Source organism: Myotis daubentonii, chromosome 12, assembly GCF_963259705.1.
Source record: "Myotis daubentonii chromosome 12, mMyoDau2.1, whole genome shotgun sequence".
In the NCBI taxonomy this organism is placed as follows: Eukaryota; Metazoa; Chordata; class Mammalia; order Chiroptera; family Vespertilionidae; genus Myotis; species Myotis daubentonii.
Genome location: NC_081851.1, coordinates 17286559 through 17309379, shown reverse-complemented (window position 1 = coordinate 17309379; position 22821 = coordinate 17286559). Strand labels below are relative to the sequence as shown.

General features: G+C 44.3%; 1 protein-coding gene across 11 annotated transcripts in view; it reads left to right on the top strand.

Annotated features, from left to right (window-relative positions):
• REV1 (REV1 DNA directed polymerase) overlaps positions 1-22821 on the top strand; it is a 108970-nt gene that overhangs the window by 85516 nt on the left and 633 nt on the right. For 8 of the 11 annotated variants that reach the window (XM_059658973.1, XM_059658971.1, XM_059658972.1 and 5 more), the window contains 12 exons: positions 295-449; positions 2850-2969; positions 11533-11753; positions 11997-12169; positions 17631-17733; positions 18737-18896; positions 19099-19301; positions 20367-20600; positions 21218-21335; positions 21894-22114; positions 22212-22350; positions 22596-22698. In XM_059658973.1, coding sequence (XP_059514956.1) covers positions 295-449; positions 2850-2969; positions 11533-11753; positions 11997-12169; positions 17631-17733; positions 18737-18896; positions 19099-19301; positions 20367-20600; positions 21218-21335; positions 21894-22114; positions 22212-22350; positions 22596-22698 — 1950 coding nt within the window. Of the gene's footprint in view, positions 1-294; positions 450-2849; positions 2970-11532; positions 11754-11996; positions 12170-17630; positions 17734-18736; positions 18897-19098; positions 19302-20366; positions 20601-21217; positions 21336-21893; positions 22115-22211; positions 22351-22595; positions 22699-22821 lie in introns of those variants that run through there. The other 3 variants (XR_009447882.1, XM_059658974.1, XM_059658976.1) reach the window with 3 other exon arrangements.

Here is a 22821-nt window from a genome sequence, read left to right as displayed (position 1 = left end):
TCTAACACACCTGCTACTTTTCAACTATTCAGAGGTTTATAAAGGTGTTCTGAGTATAGAGAAACTGGAATGATAATTCCTGCTGTTTTTTGGTAGATGATATGGAAAGAGAAAACACTAATTAATTAACTTTGCACTTGGGCCAGTTTAATGAAAATGCTAGTATATTTTTTATCATCTTAAGTCTTGTAGGGAAGTGTTGGAGGGGGTACCATGGAAAGACTGTATTTTCCACGTTTGTGGTGACGGATGCAGTTGTGGCTGTGCCTCATTGCCTGTGCTTTGTGTTGACAGCTATACGCACAGCATCGAGGCAGTCAGCTGTGATGAAGCGCTGGTGGACATCACGGAAATCCTTGCGGAGACCAAGCTCACTCCTGATGAATTTGCAAGCGCTGTCCGCATGGAAATCAAAGACCAGACTCACTGTGCTGCCTCTGTTGGGATTGGTTAGGATCTAGCTTCTCTCCTGTTGTTCACTTTACTCAAAGTATAACTTTGGATCACTTAATTTTTAGGAGTGAATTTTGGGTTTTGTTTTTATTACCTTCCTGCATAGGCCTCTTCCAAAACAATTCTTATCATTGCTCACGATTGTTCAGTACATGAGATAAAAGTGTGGGAAGTGCAAGTCAGTGGTTGATAATATCTTTGGAATAACCAAGTTGGAGTATTTCTCACCTGCTCTTCAGGAGTATCTCTCACCTGCTCTTCAGAAATGGGAGAATTGAAGTCCGTATGTGTGAACAGTGTACTTTTTGTCAAGTGTGGACAGACGCCATGTTTGCAGCAGGGTGGTGAGGGTGCGGAGTTCAGTGTGAAGTTCCAGGCCTGTTGTAATCAGTTACTTTCTGAACTCCAGCCTCCTGGACTGTGCGGCCATCCTGTCTCCACTCACAGTTCCAGGAATCGCCTCATGACGGTGCCCTCAGCGACGATCTCGTCTCTCACCCATTGCCTGGTTGATCTTAGGTCTTGCCCTTGGTTTCCTCGTTAACTCCCACCATTTATCCTTTGTGGACTTGTCTGCTGTGCCCTCTGGAGCCCTCTCTCTCCATGCCTAACCTTCCCTGAGCCACCCCTCCATTCAGAACCTCCTCAGCACCTCTCTTCTTGCCCTTCTCTCAGGTGGATCCAGTTTGTCCCTGCCATGCTCTGTGCCACAGGCTTGAGAGGGAGGGACAGCTTCCTCTTGGCTTCACTGTCACTTTCAGTCGTGACTTCTCCATTCTCATTCAAATACCCTTCTTCCTCTGAAGTTCCTGTCTCATTTGTACCGGTGGCCTTTTAATTTATGCAGATAAAAGAGACAGTCCTAGTGAAGGAAGATTTTTATGGCTTCATTTCCCGAGAGGACCAGGGGGCATGCCATACCATGCAGGACCGTGGGGGGATGAGGGGGAGCACCAGAGCTCGGTGGGGAGGAGGAAGCAGGAGTGAGAGGAATCCTAGTCCTGAGTCTTTACTGGGGTTTCTTTAGGAAAGGCTGGCCGGGCAGAGCAAGAGTAAACAGCTCAGGATTGGCTACTCTGGGTACTTCCAGTGGCCTTAGGGCTATAAGGGTGGTCTCTGGTTGCCTGTACCTGGCTCCGGGATGAGGGAGAGCAGGAGCATACTGGCTTTGTGTGTGAGTTGGATAAGGAAATGGTTGGGGTGGCTGGCTGGCCTGTGGAAGGCATGTTCGCTAGGAAGTGTTTACTCTTTAGAAATTAGCTAGCCTCAGGAGGGCAGTCTCTCACTGCCCAGCAAGATTTTTAATGTGTCAAAACAGCATAAGATACAGAAAGTGAAACAATGTTCATACATTCATTGCATCCCTCTATTAATAGCTGGCCTGCCTGGTGTTTGGCCCGCAGGTCCTGCTCATCTTTCACTTCGGGCTCACCTTGTGCAAGTCCGATCAGGCACAAGCTTTGGTGTGCTTTTTATTGGACGTATTTTTAACGTACAAGTATGACGATGTGAAAAATTCTTTCAAAAAAAAACAAAAAATTCTTTCAAATTCAAGCACATAATTAAAACAGAATTCCCACGTGATATTTCCTCTCCTCAGCCCCCTTTTCTTCTTTAGAACTCACCATATTTATCATTTTGGTGTGACTTTTCTAGGACATTTTCTCTTCCTGAATATCTATTTACCCTGGGAAACACATGGATTTTATAGACGTCTACCCTAAAATTCAGACATGTGCTTTCTATAAGCCTCCCATCATTTTTGGAGGTGTCATTTTTCACATACAAGTTCACCTGACATGTTGTTTCTCAGGTCCCTGGCACCTTCGCAGGAGCCTTTCCTTTGCTCTGCTTTAGGTTCGTGTTCACAGCCACACGCGGGGCCTCACTGCCAGGGTCCATCTTGTTTCTAAGTCTCTCATGTCCTCAGTTTCTACTATATGTGTCCTGATTGTAGAGTGAGACTTCTGGTTCTTTGGCTTTCTTTTTCCCAAGTCCAATAGAGTTCATTTGGCCTGATTGCCCTGCCTAGCCTGGATCTGCTGGTTGGTAAAGTGAAGTAATTTCTGATCATTGCTCTCAACTTCCTATAAATCACCGTTGTTTGGACTGCTTTCTCTATTCCTTTACCTGGGTAGGAGATGTTGAAATGATACTTACTCTGGAACAAAGAGGAACATGGTTACCTCTGTTCAGTAACTGGTTATAATCTCTAGTAAACAAAATTTTGCTGGTTTTATGCTGTATTTGAAATGATCAAAATTGTAAATAATTTACTTTCATTATTTATAGAAATTTGCTCAGTAACCTGTCTGGAGATGTCTTTGTTAATAAATTTTAAAAATAATTGTGACTATTTCTTGAATAACTTTTGTTTTTGTTTTTTTGCTTTATAGGTTCTAATATTCTCCTGGCTAGAATGGCAACTAGAAAAGCAAAGCCAGACGGCCAGTACCACTTAAAGCCGGAAGAAGTCGATGATTTCATCAGAGGTCAGCTAGTTACTAATCTACCAGGTGAATAAAAACCTTTTCTTTTTAACATTAACTTATTATAAACAGTTATTAGTGCTAAAAGTTTTATAATGTATCTCTTTTCCAAAACATGAATTAAGTATTTATTTATTTTTGAGTGCCATGAGAAAAATTTAGAATTTCACAGTGACTATCTCAATTGATTTATTAGGATCTTAATGTTACATTTAGCTTTGCTTTTAATGTGTTTTATTTTTAAGTATTTCTCAAGTAGAAAGATAAGGAATTCTAAGAAAACATTTAAAGCAAATATGGTGAAGTTGGTCCTTTAAATAAATCATAACTAAAATAGTGTACTTCTAGGTGAAAGATAAAATTTTGAGACTCAAGTCACCTACTTATAAAATTATCCTGCTGAATAATGACAGTTTTCTGATTTTAGTGAGCAAATAGTTTTAATTAAAAGGATAAAGTGTATGAGCCGTTAACTCAAAGATTGAAGTAACACTTGCATCTCCATCTTTCTTGCCAAGGGCAGCATATTTACTTTTACCTGTTTGTGTAGGACTGTATGTAAAATCTTTGCATGGAGAATCGTCAAATAGGGTTCATTGCAACTGAAAAGTGGTTGCCTTTTAAAGGGCCTTGGATAGATGTGGTTTTTTTTTGGGGGGGGGGGGGGGATAGGACAGTTTCTTTCATAATTATTAAATATTTAGACTTGCTTTCTATGGTAGATGCCTCTTTCTAAGGAATTTCTCTAAACCATGCATCAGTCCTTGATTCTGTCATATAATCTCACCTCTTTGCTATAAAGCAGGTTGTCTGAGCTTCACCAAGCTCCTGTGGGTCTGTGGTGGGAAAGTTCAAAGTAGCATATTTTGATGAAAGTTTTTTTAATTCATTTGGTTATTAAAAATGGATTTAGTGAGCCCAGCCTGTGTGACTCAGTGGCTGAGCATTGACCAATGAACCAGGAAGGAGTCACAGTTCGATTCCCTGTCAGGGCACATGCAGTCAGGCAGCATGCCTGGGTTGCAAGCTCGATCCCCAGTCGGGGAGGGGGCGGGGTGCAAGAGGCAGTCAGTCAATGATTCTCTCTCATCATTGATGTTTCTATCTCTCTCTCCCTCTATGTAATGAACACTAGTTGATGATTCTCCACGGAAAGATTTTCCATAAGGAAGTTGATCACACAGTCCTACACAAAACGTGAAAGTAAACATGCTGGCCCTTTGGCAAGAATGATGGAGATGCAAGTTTTACTTCTATGAGTTAATGGTTCATACACTTTATCCTTTTAATTAAAACTATTTGCTCACTAAAATCAGAAAACTATCACTAGTCCAGCAGGATAATTTTATAAGTAGGTGACTTGAGTCTCAAAATTTTATCCCTTCCTCTCTGAAATTAATAAAAAGTAAAACTGGGGAGAGACAACCAAGATGGCGGCATAGGTAAACACTTGAACTTGCTGCCATGCACAACCACATTAAAACTACAACTAAAAGACAAAACGAATATCACCCAGAACCATGAGAAGGCTGGCTGAGTGGAAATTCTACAACTAGAAGGAAAGAGAAAAGCACATTGAGTCCGGTAGGAGGTGCAGAGGTGTGGAAGTGTAGAGGTACGGAGGCGTGCAGGAAAGGGGCTGGCAGCTGGGTACGCTGTTGTCTTTTTCAATCGGGAGGGAGAAACAAGCTCCCGACTGCTCTGAACTCCAGTTCCGGGCGAGACTTTGGGGACCCAGACTCATACGGAGAGAAACTGGACTGTCTGGCATCGGGCTGGAACATGAGGGCAGCTTTCTCGCAGAGGTGCTTGCACGGTGCTGCGGGACACAGAGACCCTGGGACTCTGCCGCAGAGCAGACTGGCAGCCGTTGTGGTTTGCTCCACTCGGTGATTCCCTGAGACCCCGACCCACCCAATTTACAACCCCACCCAAGCTGTGTGCAGAGGCTTTTGCATATGAATGGCCTGGCCTTTCTCTGCCTAAAAACCTGTCAAACTATAGTTGGGTCAGAGAACCCCAGAGCTTCCAAAAGAAGGCCTAAGGCTCCTCAGCAGTCTGCATTACTTCACAGCTGTGCCTTCTCTGGGCACCTCCAAACAGATCTCTCTGAAACTCCTGCTGGGTGGCCTCAGGCAGTGGCTGACTTTGCACTTCCTTGGAGATCCACGAGCCAGTCTACCCAGTGGTCAGAGTGAGACCATCTAGATTACAACTCCTCAGACCCATAAGAGACACACTCAGGGAGCAGACTCAGTGAGCGCCAAAGTCCCACTGAAGCAAGTCCTGCCCCATAGACGTGTCTCTAGCACAGAAGTTCTCCCATTGTAGACACAACGGGTCCTCACAGCCAATTGACCTGGAGGTCATTCCTCCCAGTGATACCAACAGCAATCAAGGCTTAACTACAACAAGACTGCACACAACCCACAAAGGGGTGCACCAAGAGTGTCCACCTCAGGTAATTACGGAGGCTGGGCCCTGTAGGACACCTAGCACACAAAGCCACTCTATCAACACAGGGAAGCAGCCAAAATGCGGAGTCAAAGAAACAGGTCACAAATGACAGAAATGGAGGAAAGCAAATTACTGGATATAGAGTTCAAAACCACGGTTATAAGGTTACTTAAGATTCTCCTAGAAACCTCTGAGAAATATAGTGAGACCCTCAAGGATATGAAAAAGAACCAATTAAAAATTAAGTATACACTGACTGAAATAAAGAATAATATAAAGAGATCCAGCAGCAGACTAGAGGATCACAAGAATCAAGTCAAAGATTTGAAATACGAAGAAGCATAAAACACCCAACTGGAAAAGCAAAAGAAAAAAAGAATACAAAAATATGAAGATAGTGCAAGGAGCCTCTGGGACAACTTCAAGCGAACCAACATCTGAATTATGGAGGTGCCAGAAGAAGAGAGAGAGCAAGATACTGAAAACGTATTTGAAGAAATAATGACAGAAAACTTCCCTTACCTGGTGAAAGAAATAGACTTACAAGTCCAGGAAGCGCAGAGAACTCCAAACAAAAGGAATCCAAAGAGGACCACACCAAGACATAATTAAAATGCCAAGAGCAAAAGACAGAGAGAGAATCTTAAAAGCAGCAAGAGAAAGAAACTCAGTTACCTACAAGGGAATACCCATACGGCTGTCAGCTGATTTCTCAACAGAAACTTTGCAGGCCAGAAGGGAATGGCAAGAAATATTCAAAGTGATGAATACCAAGAACCTACAACCAAGATTACTTTATCCAGCAAAGCTATCATTCAGAATTGAAGGTCAGATAAAGAGCTTCACAAATAAGAAAAAGCTAAAGGAGTTCATCACCACCAAACCAGTATTATATGAAATGCTGAAAGGTATTCTTTAAGAAGAGGAGGAAGAAGAAAAAGGTAAAGATAAAAATTATGAACAACAAATACATATCAACAAGTGAATCTAAAAATCAAGTGAATAAAAAATCTGGTGAATAGAATAGAGTCAGGGTCATAGAAAGGGAGTGGACTGACACTTCTCGGGGGGAAGGGAGTGTGGAGAGTGTGGGAAAAGACAACAAAAATCGTACACCTATGGACGAGGACAGTGTGGGGGGCAAGGACAGAGAGTGGGGTGGGAACCAGGTGGAGGAGAGCTATGGGGGGGAAAAGAGGAACAACTAATAATCTGAACAATAAAGATTTAATTTTTTAAAAAAAAAAAGTAAAAATGGATTTGATGATATTTGTAGATGTGTATTGCTTAAATCTAATAAAGGTATATCTGAACTAAGAAATTTCTGTTAGAGGCCACAACGTATTAAATGACCCAAATGCCATTTTATGATGGGTTAATTTTAAAGCTTCCTGATCCCATATTAAACAACTTACAAGGTTGTATTTAATGTCAGAAATGTGGAATATGACATTTTGATGTTTCATTTGATGTTAAATTTGAATAATCATGTAAAATCTAGCTGGTGAATTACAGGCAGGTCCGTGAATGATGTCATGTGGTTCAGTGGCATTTTGTTTATGATGTTGAGAAGAAAAGAAATCGATTCCCAGGGGAGTTGGCACGGTCTCCCTTCCCCATTCTCTGTGGGTTTTCTCCAGGTCCCTCCTGCACCTTAAAGATGTCATGTGAGGGGAATCAGGTGTCTCAATTGTCCCTGGTCTGAATGAGAGTAGGGTGGCCTTGCAATGCAAGAGCATCCTGTCCAGGGGGGTCCCACCTGGTGCTCTGAGCTGCTGGCTGGGCTCTGGCCACCACTGGACTTGAACCAGTGGGTTGGAAAATAATGACCTTGCTTGTTTTTATTACTCTTTCTTAAATGTATGTAGAGCTCACATTTATTTCAATACTTAATAATTTTGAGGAGACACATTTCGGCCCATAACGCCATTGTGAAATGAATCATTTTTGTAGGGTTTATTTAGTTGTTTGCTGTTGGTGTTTTTACAGAGAATCCTAGTTCCTTGACCCAGCAATCGTACCTTTCACCTTCATTGGCTTCCTGGCCGGAGGGACATTTCTTTATTTCTTGAAGGGCAAGCGTGAGGTTCTTGGGCACAGCCTCGAATTTCCTCGTGGAGGTCTCAACAACAGAGGCTGCAAGGCTGGCTGCCTCTGCCAAGCGCCTTCTCGTGCGCATCGTCTCCTTCAGAAACGGCTTGTATCCTCCCAGAATTGTGGGGCTCATGTGTTTAAACTGTTGACTTTTATAAAATCTCCAAATTCTGTAGTTAGAACATTTCAGGTATGCGAAATGCCAGCCTTCTGTTCCCTGTCCTGCAGATGGCTCTGTGACCCACAGTCCCCAGGTGTGCTCTATAGAGTACAAGCTGCTACTTTAAAAAAGGGTTCATGCAGCGTGGGGACCTTCGCAGGGAAGGGCCCACACAGTCAAGATTCTGAGAATTCTTATAATAAAAACACCTGTTTATGTTTGTTAAAAACTGGTAATCTCCCAAAAATATTTGAAGATGGATATGTAATACCTATTGACATCTTGCGGAACATGCTTTGAGGAAATTATGCTCTCTGACCAATAACCAGAAGAAATTCAGTGTTTACAAACCTCACTCCTTGTTTTCCACAAGCTTTCTTTGGCCCTAAATTTTTAGCACATAGTGCTGTTACTCGCAGAATAATACACAGTTATGGTAGCTACATGAGAAGGAAAAACACACTAGTTACGTTTACTTTAGGGAACTCCACAGATTAATGATTATATGTTAGGCTCAGAAATACATTACTCGGTGAGATCTGTTTATCTATGGAAAGACAGGACTGTCCCCAAGAACTATGTAAATGCAATAGGTGTTTCTGCGTGTCCTTCAGATCTTTGCAAGACTTTTTCTCTTGTGCATGTGCCAATTTAAGGGCCCTCTCTACCTGTTCAGCTGACTCTGGGCTGTGCACTTAGTTCCCACCTCTGTTCTCAGAGAAATGCATGAACATGTAGCTGTGCAGAAAGGTCCATGCTGTCCTGATACGGTCGCCAAAGGGAACTAGCGACACGGGTTAAAGTGAAGTGAAACTGAAAGTCAGCTCCTCGGGTGAACTAGCCACATGGGCAAGTGCCTCTTGGGTTGAACAGCGCACGTACAGAACGTGCGCAGTATCACAGACACTTCTCTCCGACAGCGCTCACTTAGGTGGTGAAACTTTATTCTTGAGACTACTCTCGTGTGGCCCTGTTGGGCTGTCACTGTTTGATGGCAAGGAGGAGACGTTGGTGGCCATTTCTAATCTAAAGTAATGGTTCCCATTCAAGGCAAGTACCAAGGCCTGGTCCTAGTGGCTTGACCAGGAGCTCCCACATCTGATTTTCTTCTCTCCTGAGACTCCGAGACTTGGTTCTAAGTTAGCATATTGTTCTTCACTTTTTCCTTTCTAGGTGGCTGTCTTCAGTGTGAGTCTTAAGACTTTGTTACTTTCTCCTTAGCCACACCTCCTTTTATTATAAACACTTATATGATACAGCCAGTTAAACTAGCCACCCCCTCGGGTTTTGGTGCTGATTCCAAGCTTAAATTTTCCGCCCCACTGCAGGTGATAGGGGTTAGAGGTCGACCCACCCCCATGCCTCCCTCCCACACTGGACTTCAGGCCACTCTCCTTGCAGTAGGTGAGCATGCAATAGAGAGGATCTTTTTTGCTTTCCTACAGGACAGTTCTGTTAGATTCAGCTGATTGTGGCTAATTTGATAGTTTAATATAATAGCCTTTCTTTTGTACCTATTAGTGAATAATAATTCTGTTTGGTATACTCAAGATACTCTCAAAAACTATAGGTTTCCTATTCCTCCCCTCCCCGACACACAGCACACACACTTTAATATCACCTCTTACTGACTTTGCAAGTCACGGAGAACAGATTGGCTCCCAGATCTGTAAGGGAAAGAGCATGGTTACGTTTTGAGAGTGGAGAGCAGGGCAGGGATGAGAAGGAAAAAACTGAGACAAAAAGCCTTCTCTGAGCCTGAATAGGAAAGTGTCTGTCTGACGGGTCTCTGTCTTTGGCCAATCTCGTATATGAGAATACTCAAGCGTTTCACCTGGAACTTCACCTTTTCTGAACTGTTCCCCTGGAAGATTTGTTGTAATTGTTAACTCAGACTCTGGTATTCTTACTTTTTCTCTATTCTGACGTGAACTTCAAAATGGGAGGCAGCACCCTCGACATCTTTTAGCTTCTGTTAGGGAATCAGTTCTGGTTGAATCTCGTCTAGCCCCCTTCCATGGCCATAGGTCTCTTGTGAGGGTGACGGCCTCCTAACCTGTGTCATGCACTACTGCTTCAGAGGCTCTCCTGGCACAAGGTGGACTAGGTTGGGTGTTCCTTCCACGGAAGCCACTCCAAGGGGCCGCAGTGACAGTGACGAGCAAATGTCACATTGCACTCTGGGGTCTCTGATAAGATCCTGCAGAAGACCAGGAATGCAGTCTCCTCATTGATGAAAAAATACTCATTTGGTGGTTTGGAGGCCATTTTAATAAGACTTTTAGTTCCCTTTGGTTACTCTCAAATATCTTTCTTAAATATGTATTCCTTTGTTAAACTTTCAGGAAAATTGAAAGCAACAGATCCCATCAGCTTCCTGTGGGTGAAGGTCCCCCTTGCATTTTGGACAGGGTGACATAGGGACTAGTGCATGCTGGCCATCTGTAGAAAGGTAGTACCTTTCCTGGGAGGTAATCTTTGTTTATAAAAGAAACCTGTCTCTCTCTCCCCCCCATCCCCTTTCTGCCTCTCGGTTTCTTAGGGACCTTCATCCCTAGGTCACTGATACTCCTTGTCCAGGTTTGGGCCTGTGTTGTAAGTTCTTGTTCTACTGCCCATTTAAAGAAATTATGGTTGGAACTGTATCATAAACTTTCTTTGTTAATCCTGACCTGATGATATTTTTCCATTGATTTTTAGAGAGAGTGGAAGGGAGAGAGACATTGGTAAGAGAGAGACACATCGATTGGTTGCCTACGCACATGCCTCAACCAGGGCCAGGGATTGAGCCTGCAGCTGAGGTACATGCCCTTGACTGGAATCAAACCTGGAACCCTTCAATCTGCAGGCCGACGTTCTTTCCACTGAACCAGACAGGCTAGGGCTATAACTTTTGCCATCACCAAAATCATAATAGAATCCTAACATTCATGAGTTTCCTCATATGTCTGTAAATCCTACTATAGCTAAATTAGTTGATTCTGTGAATAAGGTAGAAATTTTGAATATTACTCAGTAATAAGTAAAACTAGTATTCTTTTGAGACCTTACCTCTACATATTTGAGAAATTCTGGCTCACCTATATGTGTGTCCCAAATTGAGAACAAGATTCTAGAAATGACTTTACTAGCATGATTTACACAGAAAAATTCTTTAACCTATGAGATGCTTTGATTATGTCACCTAAAAATAAACTGATGAACAAAACAGGTCCAGAGGTATGGCTGCATGAATAAGAATAACAGATCTCAGTGGGAGAAGTGGGAAGAATGGAAGAACGTATGTACATAACCTATGGACACAGACAGTAGTATGGAGAAGGCCTTGGGTGGACCAGGGGGTGGGAGGAGTGGGGCAAAAAGGGAGAAAATGGGAGACATCTGTAATGCTGTCAACAATTTTACAAAAAGGAGCCCTAGCCAGCGTTGCTAAGTGGTTAGAGTTTTGGCCCGCAGACTGAAGGGTCGCAGGTTCGATTCCGGTCAAGAGCACATACCTGGGTTGTGGGATCAATCTCCAACCCCAGTCGAGGCACTAGGGAGGCAACCAATCGATGTGTCCCTCTCACATTGATGTTTCTCTCCCTGTCTCTTCACCCTCCCTTTTACTCTCTCTAAAAAAATCGATGGGAAACATATCCTCGGGTAAGGATTAACAAAACAAAACCAAAAAAAGAAAAGATTGATGATAAACAATGTCAATAAACAAAGGATCAATTCTTTTAAAAAATTTTAAGGGAGATTATTTTAAATTAATATATTTAAATTGTTAAATTAATGTAATAATTAAAAATTAATTTCAATATGAAATTTTCATTCAAATTCATTGTTTTTCTTAGTTTATGTGTATAACTAAACTCAATACGGGCTCTTTCCTAGGAGTGGGGCGGTCCATGGAGGCCAAACTGGCATCTTTGGGAATTAAGACTTGTGGAGACCTGCAGTACATGACCATGGCAAGACTCCAGAGGGAATTTGGTCCCAAGACAGGGCAGATGCTGTACAGGTTCTGCCGAGGTTTGGATGACAGACCAGTTCGAACCGAAAAGGAAAGAAAATCGATTTCAGCTGAGATCAACTATGGAATAAGGTTTACCCAGGTACTGATCACTTCGTGGATTTACCTTAGGCTGTCCTTTATGTTTTCACATTGTCTTATCTTGTAACTAGACCAGACTTGGTGCTTGACATTAAGCCTTCAAATATTTGCTATCCCTAGAGCTTGTAGAATCTTTTTTAAACAAATGCTTAGCAAAATAGTCAATAATGTGTGTGTATAATGTTGGAATTGTTAGGTCTATAGGAAAATAATGTGGGAGTTTTCTGTGTATGCCTTTCCATAGCCCAAAGAAGCAGAAGCTTTCCTTCTGAGTCTTTCAGAGGAAATTCAAAGACGGCTTGAAGCTGCTGGCATGAAGGGTAAACGCCTGACTCTCAAAATAATGGTACGGAAGCCGGGGGCCCCTGTAGAAACTGCAAAATTTGGAGGCCATGGAATTTGTGATCACATCGCCAGGTAAGCTTATCTTAAAAAGGATATTGGGTGTTAATATTTCAGTGCAGGTTATTATCTATACTAATAAAAGGGTAATATGCTAATTAGACCGGATAGACCCGGCAGCACCACCCAGGGTCCCGGGTGCCTGTGGCTGGCCTGGACGAAGCCAGCCTGGGTCCTGGGTGCCGACGGCCAGCCAGAGGGAGGGAAGCCCAGGTCCTGGTTGCCTGTGGCCGACCAGAGGATTAAAAACTGGGTCCCGGGTGTGGGGGCTGAGGCAGAGGCGGTTAGGGGCAATCAGGCAGGCAGGCAGGCAGGCAGGCAGGCAAGCGATTAGGAGCCAGCAGTCACGGATTGAGAGAGAGAGATGTCTGGCAGTCAGACATCCCCCAAGGGTTCTGGATTATGAGAGGGTGCAGGTTGGGCTGAGGGACCCAACCCACCCCGCCCATGCATGGATTTCGTGCACCAGGCCTCTAGTATTTAATAAAAACCAAGGAAAAGTATGAATAGAGATCTGTAAACTCCGATGGTATGTGATACTCTGTAGAGGCAGGCTCAGCCTGGGGCCATCTTTGAATTAAGTTGCTTTGCCTCAGGGTCAGCCTGTCCACATGTTTCTGACCTTTGGTGGCCTAGCTTTGGGGTCAGGCTGTTGACTTTAGTGCAGGGACAGAAAGGACAGGAAAGGCCTAACACCTGTACCCACCGATGGTTGTGGACTTGGGGAGAGGGGCCTGTTGGGAAATTTCAATATAGTCATTCAATAAATGAGTTGAATGAGACGTTTCCTCATTGAGAGAGATCTCATTTCTGTTCATGAAAAGATTAATCCTTGTAGTCTCTGAAAACTGGTAGAACGCATTTTAAAATGGTTTCTTTTTTTTTAATGCGGGAGCCACAAATATAAAACTTCAATTAAGAGCTGAGACTAGTATGAAAATATTTAGTTTTTTGCACATCACTTTATGCCACTCTGCACACTGTTTTATATCTGCTAGGCAACCACAGCTTTAAGACTTTGGTTCCTGAAAGCCACATATATGTAAAGAAAGAGTTCATGCCAAACATGATTACAGTCACATTTTTTATAGAGATGCTGCTGAGGGGAACAAGAGGATGCTGTCAGCCACAGAAAACTTTCAGCTTTATCATGAAGGCCTTTGTTTACCAGGAAAACGGGTTACAAATTGCCCATTGAACAACGTAATTTATAAAATACATTTTTATGCAATCAATAATTTTGAACTCTGTTTACCTATTTTAATGAACCTTTAATTACCTATTTCAAATGGTAGTTTGTTATTCTATATAATAAAAGGGTAATATGCAAATAGACCAAATGGCAGAACAACTGAACAACCAATCAAAGTGTAATACGCTTATATGCTAAGGCTGCTCAACTGCTTGTTATGACGTGCACTGACCACCAGGGGGCAGATGCTCTGACCGATAGGTTAGCTTAATGCTGGGGTCCGGCTGATTGGGACTGAGATGGGCCAGACATGCCCTGGAGCCCTCCTGTGGTCCCTCCCTAGCCTGATCATGCACTGGTGGGGTCCCTCAGCCTGGCCTGCACCCTCCTGCTATCTGAACCCCTTGGAAGATGTCGGAGCGTCAGTTTCAACCTGATCCTGCATGCCACTCCCCTTGGGAGGGTGCCAGATGCAGACTGATTGGGTGCGAGCCTGTGGCAGGCACAGTGGGGCCGGGATGAGCGGGAGCAGCAGGTAGGAGCTGCAGGTGGTGTTGGACTGCAGGTTTCAGCTTGATCTCTGCAGGCCACCCAGAGGGACCCCACCCATGCACGATTTCATGCACCTGGCCTCTGGTTATTTCTATAATAAGTTGGTTATTAGGACTCTACTCTGGATATAATTTTTTTTTAACATAGTTTTATAGGAAAATCAGATCCAGTTTATAATAATACATTTTCTGGGAATGTAACCTGGAGCTTTATTTTTTCAAGATACATGGAAAGGAACATCCAAAACTGAAATAATTCTTTGGAAGGGGAAGTGGTAGCAATTTGTTTCCTCTTGGCATGTCCGCACTTTTAAATGTCATATCGTTACTTAGCATTGTATGTTGTGGTATATTCAGCAGTGCTTAGGGGCTCCCTCTGTCTAATCTTATTAAGAAAATCAGCCTGCCGATCATTCTCTTTGGAAAAACCCAGATTCTCCAGAAATCTAATTACAACATTTAAAAAACTGAAATTGATATTTTATTCCCCCTGACTCAGGATAATTATTTGGCTTTTTTATAAGCACGTGTCTATTTGCTGCTGTTGGTATTTGTTTCTTTTTTTTGTCCTGAACTTTTTTTTTTTTAATATATTTTATTGATTTTTTACAGATAGGACGGGAGAGGGATAGAGAGTTAGAAACATCGATGAGAGAGAAACATCGATCAGCTGCCTCCTGCACACTCCCTACTGGGTATGTGCCCGCAACCAAGGTACATGCCCTTGACTGGAATCAAACCTGGGACCTTGAGTCCGTAGGCCGATGCTCATCCATCCACTGAGCCAAACCGGTTAGGGCTGTCCTGAACTTTTAAGAAAAAATGTTTTATGAAAATCTTAAACATATAATACAAAAGTAGAAAGAAGAGTACAATGAACCCACATGGGCGCATCACCTGACTTCAACAATTGCTGTGAGCTCCCCCTGCGGCATCCTCCCCTCCTCCCAATTATTTTGCAGCACATCCCAACTGCTATAGCCTTTCTGCCACAATATGTCCATGTTTACTAGTACCTCTAACAAGATAAGAACTCTCCGCTTAGTAAACACAGCAATATAATATACATTTTGCTGTGCTCTTAACATATTAACTTGCATGACACATGATGATGCACAAGAAGCACATAATTGATTGAAACAGTGTCATTTTATAAGTGTCACCAAGATACAGATGAGCTGTAAGCCAGCCACTGACACCTAACATTGTGGTGGTATCCTGACTGCATAAGAAATGCTGTAGTGGGGGATTATGAAATACTATAATGCTGACTCTCTGTTTCCTCTAATTCGGGGTTGACAAATTGCTTCCTGTGGGCCTAGTCAGCCTGTGCTTGTTTGTACAGGATCGGTGTGAGGGAAGAATGACTTGTCATAATGGCTTGTGAGAAATGAAGGCTGCGAAGGGCCCACCAGGCACCAGTGTTTCCTGTCTGGCCCTTTACAGAGAAGTTTGTGGATTCCCGTTGTAGTCTGACTGAAGTGCTGTTCAGTTGAGTGAATTAAGAACTGGTCTCCACGTTCCATGATTCTGTAATTTCTTGTACTTGGCCTTCACCACAGTCTTGTGGCTTCCAGACTCTGACACTAGATGAAACTAATAGAAACGACAGATTTTAATGACCTGTCAGAGCTACATGGAGACTGAGCTCTGGCTTGATTTTCGCTTAGGAAAGTTTTTCCTACAACGCTTTTCCTTTTGGGGAAAGACTCTTTCCCCTTTGGAGTTCTTTTGTGTATGTGGGTTAGTCTGAAGTTTGTACATCTGTATTTTATCAAAGGAATACGTCTGATTGAAAGGTGCCTCCTGCAGTGCTTCCCGTGCTGTGCCCTCCAGCTCCGCTGTTCTTTCTGCTCCTCAGAGGTTTCTCCTGGTGTTTACCTCCGTGCTTTAGGGACACACTTGAACTATTTCTAGCTTCTTTCAGTTTTGTAAGATGTTGACTGACTTTCTACTGTAGATGAGGATTTATTCTCTTCTCGCTTCCATTGTCAATGACTATTTTCCCTGTACGCTTCTTTCTTTGCCCCATAAAGTCATCGGTTTTTTGATCAGTCACGGTCTAGAGTTTAATTGTTACAGCCACGTGCATACTGTGCAGTGATCCACACATTTCCTCTCCTGGTGAACAGGGTTTTCTCGATTTACTGAGTATCTTGTTGGCTTTTTTTGTGAATTGACCAGAGGTTGTTCCCAAACCCCTTCCAGTGTGTCTCAGTACATCAGCAATCTGTTGGTTTGACCTTTTTTTCTGGGAGACCTGTCTCTTGGGGTCCCCCAGCCTGCTACTCCTGGCTGACTGGTTCATCTCAAGACCCCCGGCCAAGCCTGCACTGTGTGCATCCCTGTTTCCTCCTCCTCCATCTCACTGAGGAAGAGTGCGTGGCAGGATGCCTTTTTGAACCTGTATGGCGTTTTGCTGGCTTAAAGGCTATAAACATAACTTAGAGTTAGAAGTCACTTTTCCAGTTTGTCAGGATTCCTACTGAGAATTCCAGCCCTTCCCTTCCGAGGAGCTCTCTGGACCTCTGTCTCAGGCTCTGGAGTTTTATTGTCTGCTCTGTCTCCTTGTGCCAGGGAGTTGGTCAGCATTACATTTTTTGTTTCCAGTAACATTTTAAATTTCCGAGTGTTTTGTTTTGTTCTTTGGACATGTAAATATTCCTAGTGTTTCACATTGCAGCATTGTCTCTGATCTCTTAAATACTCATCCAGTCCCAGGGTGAGTGTTTCTCCACGTTCCTTTATTCCTGTCCTGGCTGCTGTTACAGGAGGTTTTCTCCCGGTATCTGTGGGGCAGTGCTTGGCTGTCTCCCACCTGGGAACTGCGACGATGCTGTTTGGTCCCCTGGACTCAGTGGGTCGCCTAGAGCTGTGGGCTTCACAACAGCCGAGTGTTTGGAGGGGCTTGCTGTGAGGTTGCCACAGCCATTGGTAGTGTCTGTGATCTTTTCTGTTAGCTTACAGGTTCACCAGAATGGAGTCCTCCAGCTCGCCTCTGGTTCCTCCATAGCAAGGGGGTGTGGTCTGGATGGGGAAGGGGATCTTTTGAGGGAGGTGCCTCCTCCCTTAGCTGTGAGTGGCAGGCTCCTCCTAGGTGGTGAAGGGAGGGGGGCCCTCTCATGTGCATTCTCATGTACATGCCACCATGTCCCCTTTGTCATGGCTGTCCACACGTTTCTGTGTACAGAGCTGAGGGAAAGTAGGATTGTAATGAGCTTATATCCACTTGTTGAGATTATTCAATGGCCTTACCTCAGACTAACAAAACTAGAGTCAGGAACCAAAATACAAGGATTCTCCTTTGCCTTCTTAACATTAACCATTCCGCTGCAACTTTCTTGGAACCTAAAACTTGTCTTGGTATCTAAAAGGCATTGTACTTAACATCCATGCTTTGGTTGCAACACAATATGCTTATATTTGTTTATGTATTAACTAGAGTACTTTTTTTTTTTAAGTTCCAACTTACTTTTAGTTGGCCAGTTCTTTATTAGTTTTTTTCTTAAAATCCCGATATCCTATATGAATTTTCTTTTCCCTTTGCTGCCAATGTAATTAATTCATTTGGCTTCCTTGAGGGAAAACTCCCTCATTGGTTCATACTTACGTGAACTTTTTGTGGCTTCCTTACACCTTCCTTGTAACTCTGTAAGCAGTGCCCTGGAGCAGAGATACCCGTGGGTGCAGGGAGCAGCTCCGGCCCTGTAAAAAGTTACTTCTTTCCTTACAGGACCGTGACTCTCGACCAGGCAACAGACAGTGCAAAAGTAATTGGAAAGGCCACACTGAACATGTTCCACACATTGAAGCTAAACATATCGGACATGAGAGGGGTGAGTACACGGCATTTAAAAGGCTTTCTGTAGCATGGTTTTCACTGGAGGCCTGATCTGAACATGGCCATGGCGGGTGTGGGGTTTGTTTGCAGGTTTCAGCTCCCTTGATAGAAACCGAAAACCTCAACTCTCACCTGACCCGATCTCCTTTTTCAGAGAAAATCAAATTTGTTCTGAAATCTGTTTTCTGCCTGGAATAATTTGATATCTTCAGTTTTTATAGCACTTTCTTTAATTAACCAAGGACTCATTTTACATGCATTATCTTCCTATTCTTGTTTCTCTAGAAATAGATGGGACTGGGAGGAGTGTGAATCTGCAGTTCTTGTATTTATCGGGTGCTTTTTAATCAGAAACGTATGTCTGATGAGGGTGACTAGAAGAGGGCATCAGAAATGTGAAACCCTAGTTTCCTTAAAGATGAACCTTGGCTGGTCCCGGTGTGCGCGCACACGTGCGTACAGGGTAGTTACTGGCTGGTGTGGGCGTTGTGGAAGGACTGGGGTGCTGCTGCAGCAGACGTGACTCAACTTCTCCCGGCTCTGCTGTGCTGATTCTGTGCTGGTGCAGGGTGCTTGTTTGTACAGATGCCTGAAGGGTACCCGCTGCCCATCCACTCCCAAACCCATTTTTTTAATATTTTTTATTTTATATGAAGTTTGCAGGTAGACTATCTGCTTTACAAAATTTTTTGGAATCTTATTTTAAAAACTTGGCTGTCAAGAACTTTGAGGTACAGCAGCTCCCTCTTTGGCTGTTCTGTGTGAAGAGTGCTGTATATGGGTAGAAGTGGATACGGAAGGTGGAGGGACTGTCTGCTCACCAGGTAGTATAGAAGCCATTTCTGTAAAAATCATGTAGAAGGCTGATTAAATACTTTAACATTATATTCTAGTAACAGGAGCAGAAGATGTAAAAAGAGAATTGGCTGAAAATTTTGCTCAGTTGACTTCATGTTTCACTTCAGTTTTCCTAAAAACATACTTTCTTCTGATTCTAGGTTGGGATTCAAGTGAACCAGTTGGTTCCTGCTCATCCGAGACTTCACGCCTGTCCCAGGCATGTGCCAGCTCAGCCAGATCCCGGTGGCTCCCACTCTGTCCTGGACCTCCTCCAAGTTCAGAAAGCAAAGACTTCCTCAGAAGAAGAGCACCAGGAAGGTGGGTGGTGGGTTGGTTCTGCCTGGGGCCGCTGTGTCCTTAGGAGAGCCGTTCATTGTAAATGCTGTCTGGCGGGGCTGTGTGTGGCCCTTCAGACACAGGCTGGCATCGGGATGAGCATATTGAAGTCTGTGGAGCAGAATGCCCCCCATGTGCCCAGATGAGCTGAAGAGGCTAGTGTATGTATTTTCTGTACTTTCAGTATTCCTGGCTGCCATGGATCTGGAAATCTCATCTGCCTCTAGAACTTGCACGTTCCTGCCATCTCTCTCTACACATCCGGCATCTGCTGTCAGCCCTGTTACGAGCAAAGCCGAGCCTTCGGGGAAATGGAATGGTCTACATTCTCCCATCAGCTTAAAATCAAAGCTGAACCTGAGTATAGAGGTCCCATCACCTTCCCAGGTATATTTCTATAATTAAGTATGATAAAAATGCAAAAGTAGTTTTACAGTAGGAACGACGTGTTTAATTTCCTTGCCAGTGTAGTCGAGAGAGAGAGAAAAGGTGACTCCTTAGGGCCACTATATACCTGAATTCCAAATGCCACATGATCAGTGTAAGTGAAAGATTGGTGCTTCTGCAGATCTGCAGCCCTTGCAAGTTGTAAAATGTTGGATGAGAGCCAGTTCCTTAACTGCCTTTGTGACAGTGTCCACCACAGGCACTTCCTGAGTGGAGCCAGCACTGGCGATCACTAGAAGCCTGTGACAGAGGTGCACAGTTCACTGGGAGGGGTGACTCTCCTGACCTCGCTGCTCACTGAGCTGGTGTGCGCTGTTGGTGTGGCGTGCTGCTGCAGGCCCGATGGGAAAGTTGATTTCTCTGCAGCACTAGGTGGCAGAGGCTGAGAACATTTGCCGCTGGCTGTAAGCTAGGGAAAGGGCAGGTATGGGCCTGAGTTTTCAGAAAGTTGCTCCCAGCAAGGTCAGATCGGCCTGCCCAGCTCATGAGCTTCGTGCTTCCTAAGGGATGTATGCGGTGGGTGGAGGGAGGAAGGACCTGGCCAAGGGAACAGGGGTGCTAGTATGTGGGCTGGAGCAGTTAGCTTTTTTCTAGCTGTCTGCTCTCGGCCTAAAATTATTTGTGCTTGGGGGCATATAGTTTCCTGTCTGAAAGGCCAACTTCTGGCCTTAGAAATTTGACATATTTGCCTTAGGCAGTGGCCCGTGCCCAAGGGTGGGGTCAGATTTGAGCTTAACAGGCTCTTCCTGTGTGGACTGACCTGATCCTGTGGGATCGGCCAGTTGTGTAGTCTCATCTCCAGTGTGTACATAGGTCACCTTTAGAACCACACATTTCTACTCACCCTTTGGAGGCAGGAGCTTGGGGGGGCTTTCCTGGCCTGGTTTCTGCACCTCACCTTATCTTCATTATCCAAGATGTTAAAGTTGAGGTGGAAGTGAAGTATGATCTCTCCAAACACATCATCTCTGAACGTGGTGCAACCTTGCACCCTGTATTTTACAGCTCGATCAGTCTGTTTTAGAAGCACTCCCGCCTGATCTCCGGGAACAAGTAGAGCAAGTTTGTGCTGTTCAGCACGGGGAGCAGCATGGTGACAAAAAGAACGAACCAGTAAACGGCTGTAATACAGGAATTATGCCACAGCCAGTGGGGACAGTTTTATTACAAATACCAGAACCTCAAGCATCTAACAATGACATGGGAATCAACCTAATAGCCCTTCCAGCATTCTCACAGGTAAGTTAAATATAGGGTCTTCTGCCAGTTTAAATGGCCCCACCCCCCTGCTCCAGCTCAGGGCATGTCTTATTTCCTTTGCACCTCAAACTCTCATTAGTCTACACCACATCCATGGTTGGGCGCAGGGAAAGGGGATTGGCTCGTCTCATCATCTGTAGGACAGACGGACAGCAGCCTCTCTTGAAGCAACTGAGGGCTGAGAAGAGGGAGGCTATGGCACATGAATGTTCATAGCTTCTACCCAGAACGTCCTGTTCCCGTTTCACCAGCCAGAGACTACTGATGGGCTGTACTTGAGAAACAGGGTGGAGAACTTAACTCGGGACAGTGACACAGTCCAAGTCTGATGTCTCAGAAAACATTACATACGAGCTGAGCCTGTGCTTGCTCTGGTGACTGTTTTTTTTAAAGTTCACTTCATACTCAGAATTGTATTCCTTAGTCTCATCCTAAAACCCCATGAGGATTTAATGAGCCTTAATATGGAGGACCTGTTCTGAATTCATATAGGTCAGAAAAGTATGATTTGAAAATAATCGATTTTGTGAAAAGTGTAAGCCAGGTGCCGTGTGGAATCAACCTGTTTGACTTTGACCCTCTTTTCCTTCCACGAGGTGGACCCTGAGGTGTTTGCTGCCCTTCCCGCTGAGCTTCAGAAGGAGCTGAAAGCGGCTTATGGGCAGAGGCAGAGGCCGGGGGAGAGCGTGCACCCGCAGGCGGCCAGCGCCGCAGGTGAGCCTGGGGAGGGGCCTCCAGCAAAGAGCGAACCATTGTGTGTCATGGCCAGAGTCCCAGCTCTTAGTCATGTTGAGAGGAACAGAACAAGTAGACAGTATAGTGATATAGTCCTAGTTAGATTGGTGTCTGTAACTTCTTGACTTATAAACACCATTCTTGACTTTTTTTAAGCCTTTAAAAAAACAATGATGCCTAAATAGGTATTTCCAGAAATCTTTTTGCATAATTGCCAAGGCCATTGTCCTTTGAAATGGACACATAAAAGGGTGTAGGTTAAAAACAGACTAGTGCTGATGAGCCGCTTATTTGTTTCACCTATTTGTTTCACCGGCTGAGTTTTCATCGCATCCTGTGAACAGTTATCAGTAAGCAGTGGTCCCACGGAGACGAGGAAGCGCCTGCACCTCCCTGCCCTCGTCATTAATGCCTCCCAGTCTCAGCTGGAGGCCTTGTTGGGGGTTCGCGCGGCGCAAGGGTTGGATTTTGAGGCGGGGAGGGAATCCTTATTACTATCCAGATACCTTGTTTGAGGATCTTATGTTCATCTTTTAGTGCCAAAGAATCCGTTACTTCAGCTGAAACCAGCCTCAGTGAAAGAAAAGAAACGAAACAAGAAGAAAAATCCCATGAGTTCCCCCAAAAAGGTTCAGAGCCCTTTGAAAAACAAGCTGCTTAACAGTCCCGTAAAAGCTGCGCCAGGGGCCAGCGGGAGTCCCCAGAAGTTAATCGAAGGGTTTCTGAAACACGAAGGTCCTACCCCTGGGAAACCGCTGGTCAGCTTTATGCTTCTTAAACTTTGACCTTTTACTGAATCGTAATGCACTTGATGTTGTGTAAATACAGCACTTTTATCATTTGTTTTCTTAACAGGGAGAACTCTCTGCTTCTACTTCAGGTGTGCAGCCTTCCCCATCTGGCTGTGTCAGACCCCCAGCACCCAACCTTGCCGGAGCCGTCGAGTTCAGTGACGTGAAGACACTGCTCAAGGAGTGGATCACCACCATTTCAGGTCGGCTTGGATGGGCAGAGCCGAAAACTGATGTGTAATGCATGGTCCTGTGGTTTCAGAACATGACAGGCTCAACTATGTCGATGGTGCTCATTTTTCTAAATCGGATAGCCTTCAATCAGCCAAGCACCTACACTGGTTGGGGAAGTTCCCTCATAGCCCATTCGACTGCGTTGTTGTAAAAACGCAGTTTCCTGTCCTACGAACGGGTGGGCTGGTTCTCATTTGAGGTCTTTCCCCTCTAGATCCAATGGAAGAAGACATTCTGCAAGTTGTGAAATACTGCACTGACCTGATAGAGGAGAAAGACTTGGAGAAACTGGACCTCGTTATAAAATACATGAAAAGGTAACTAGTACTGCCATCGAAGGTGAAATGGCATGTCACGGGCTAGTGGAGGGAGGGCAAGGCTCGAAGTTTTATAGTTTCTTGCAGTCGGTCGCCTTACCTTTGCTCTCCAGGGTTAATGAA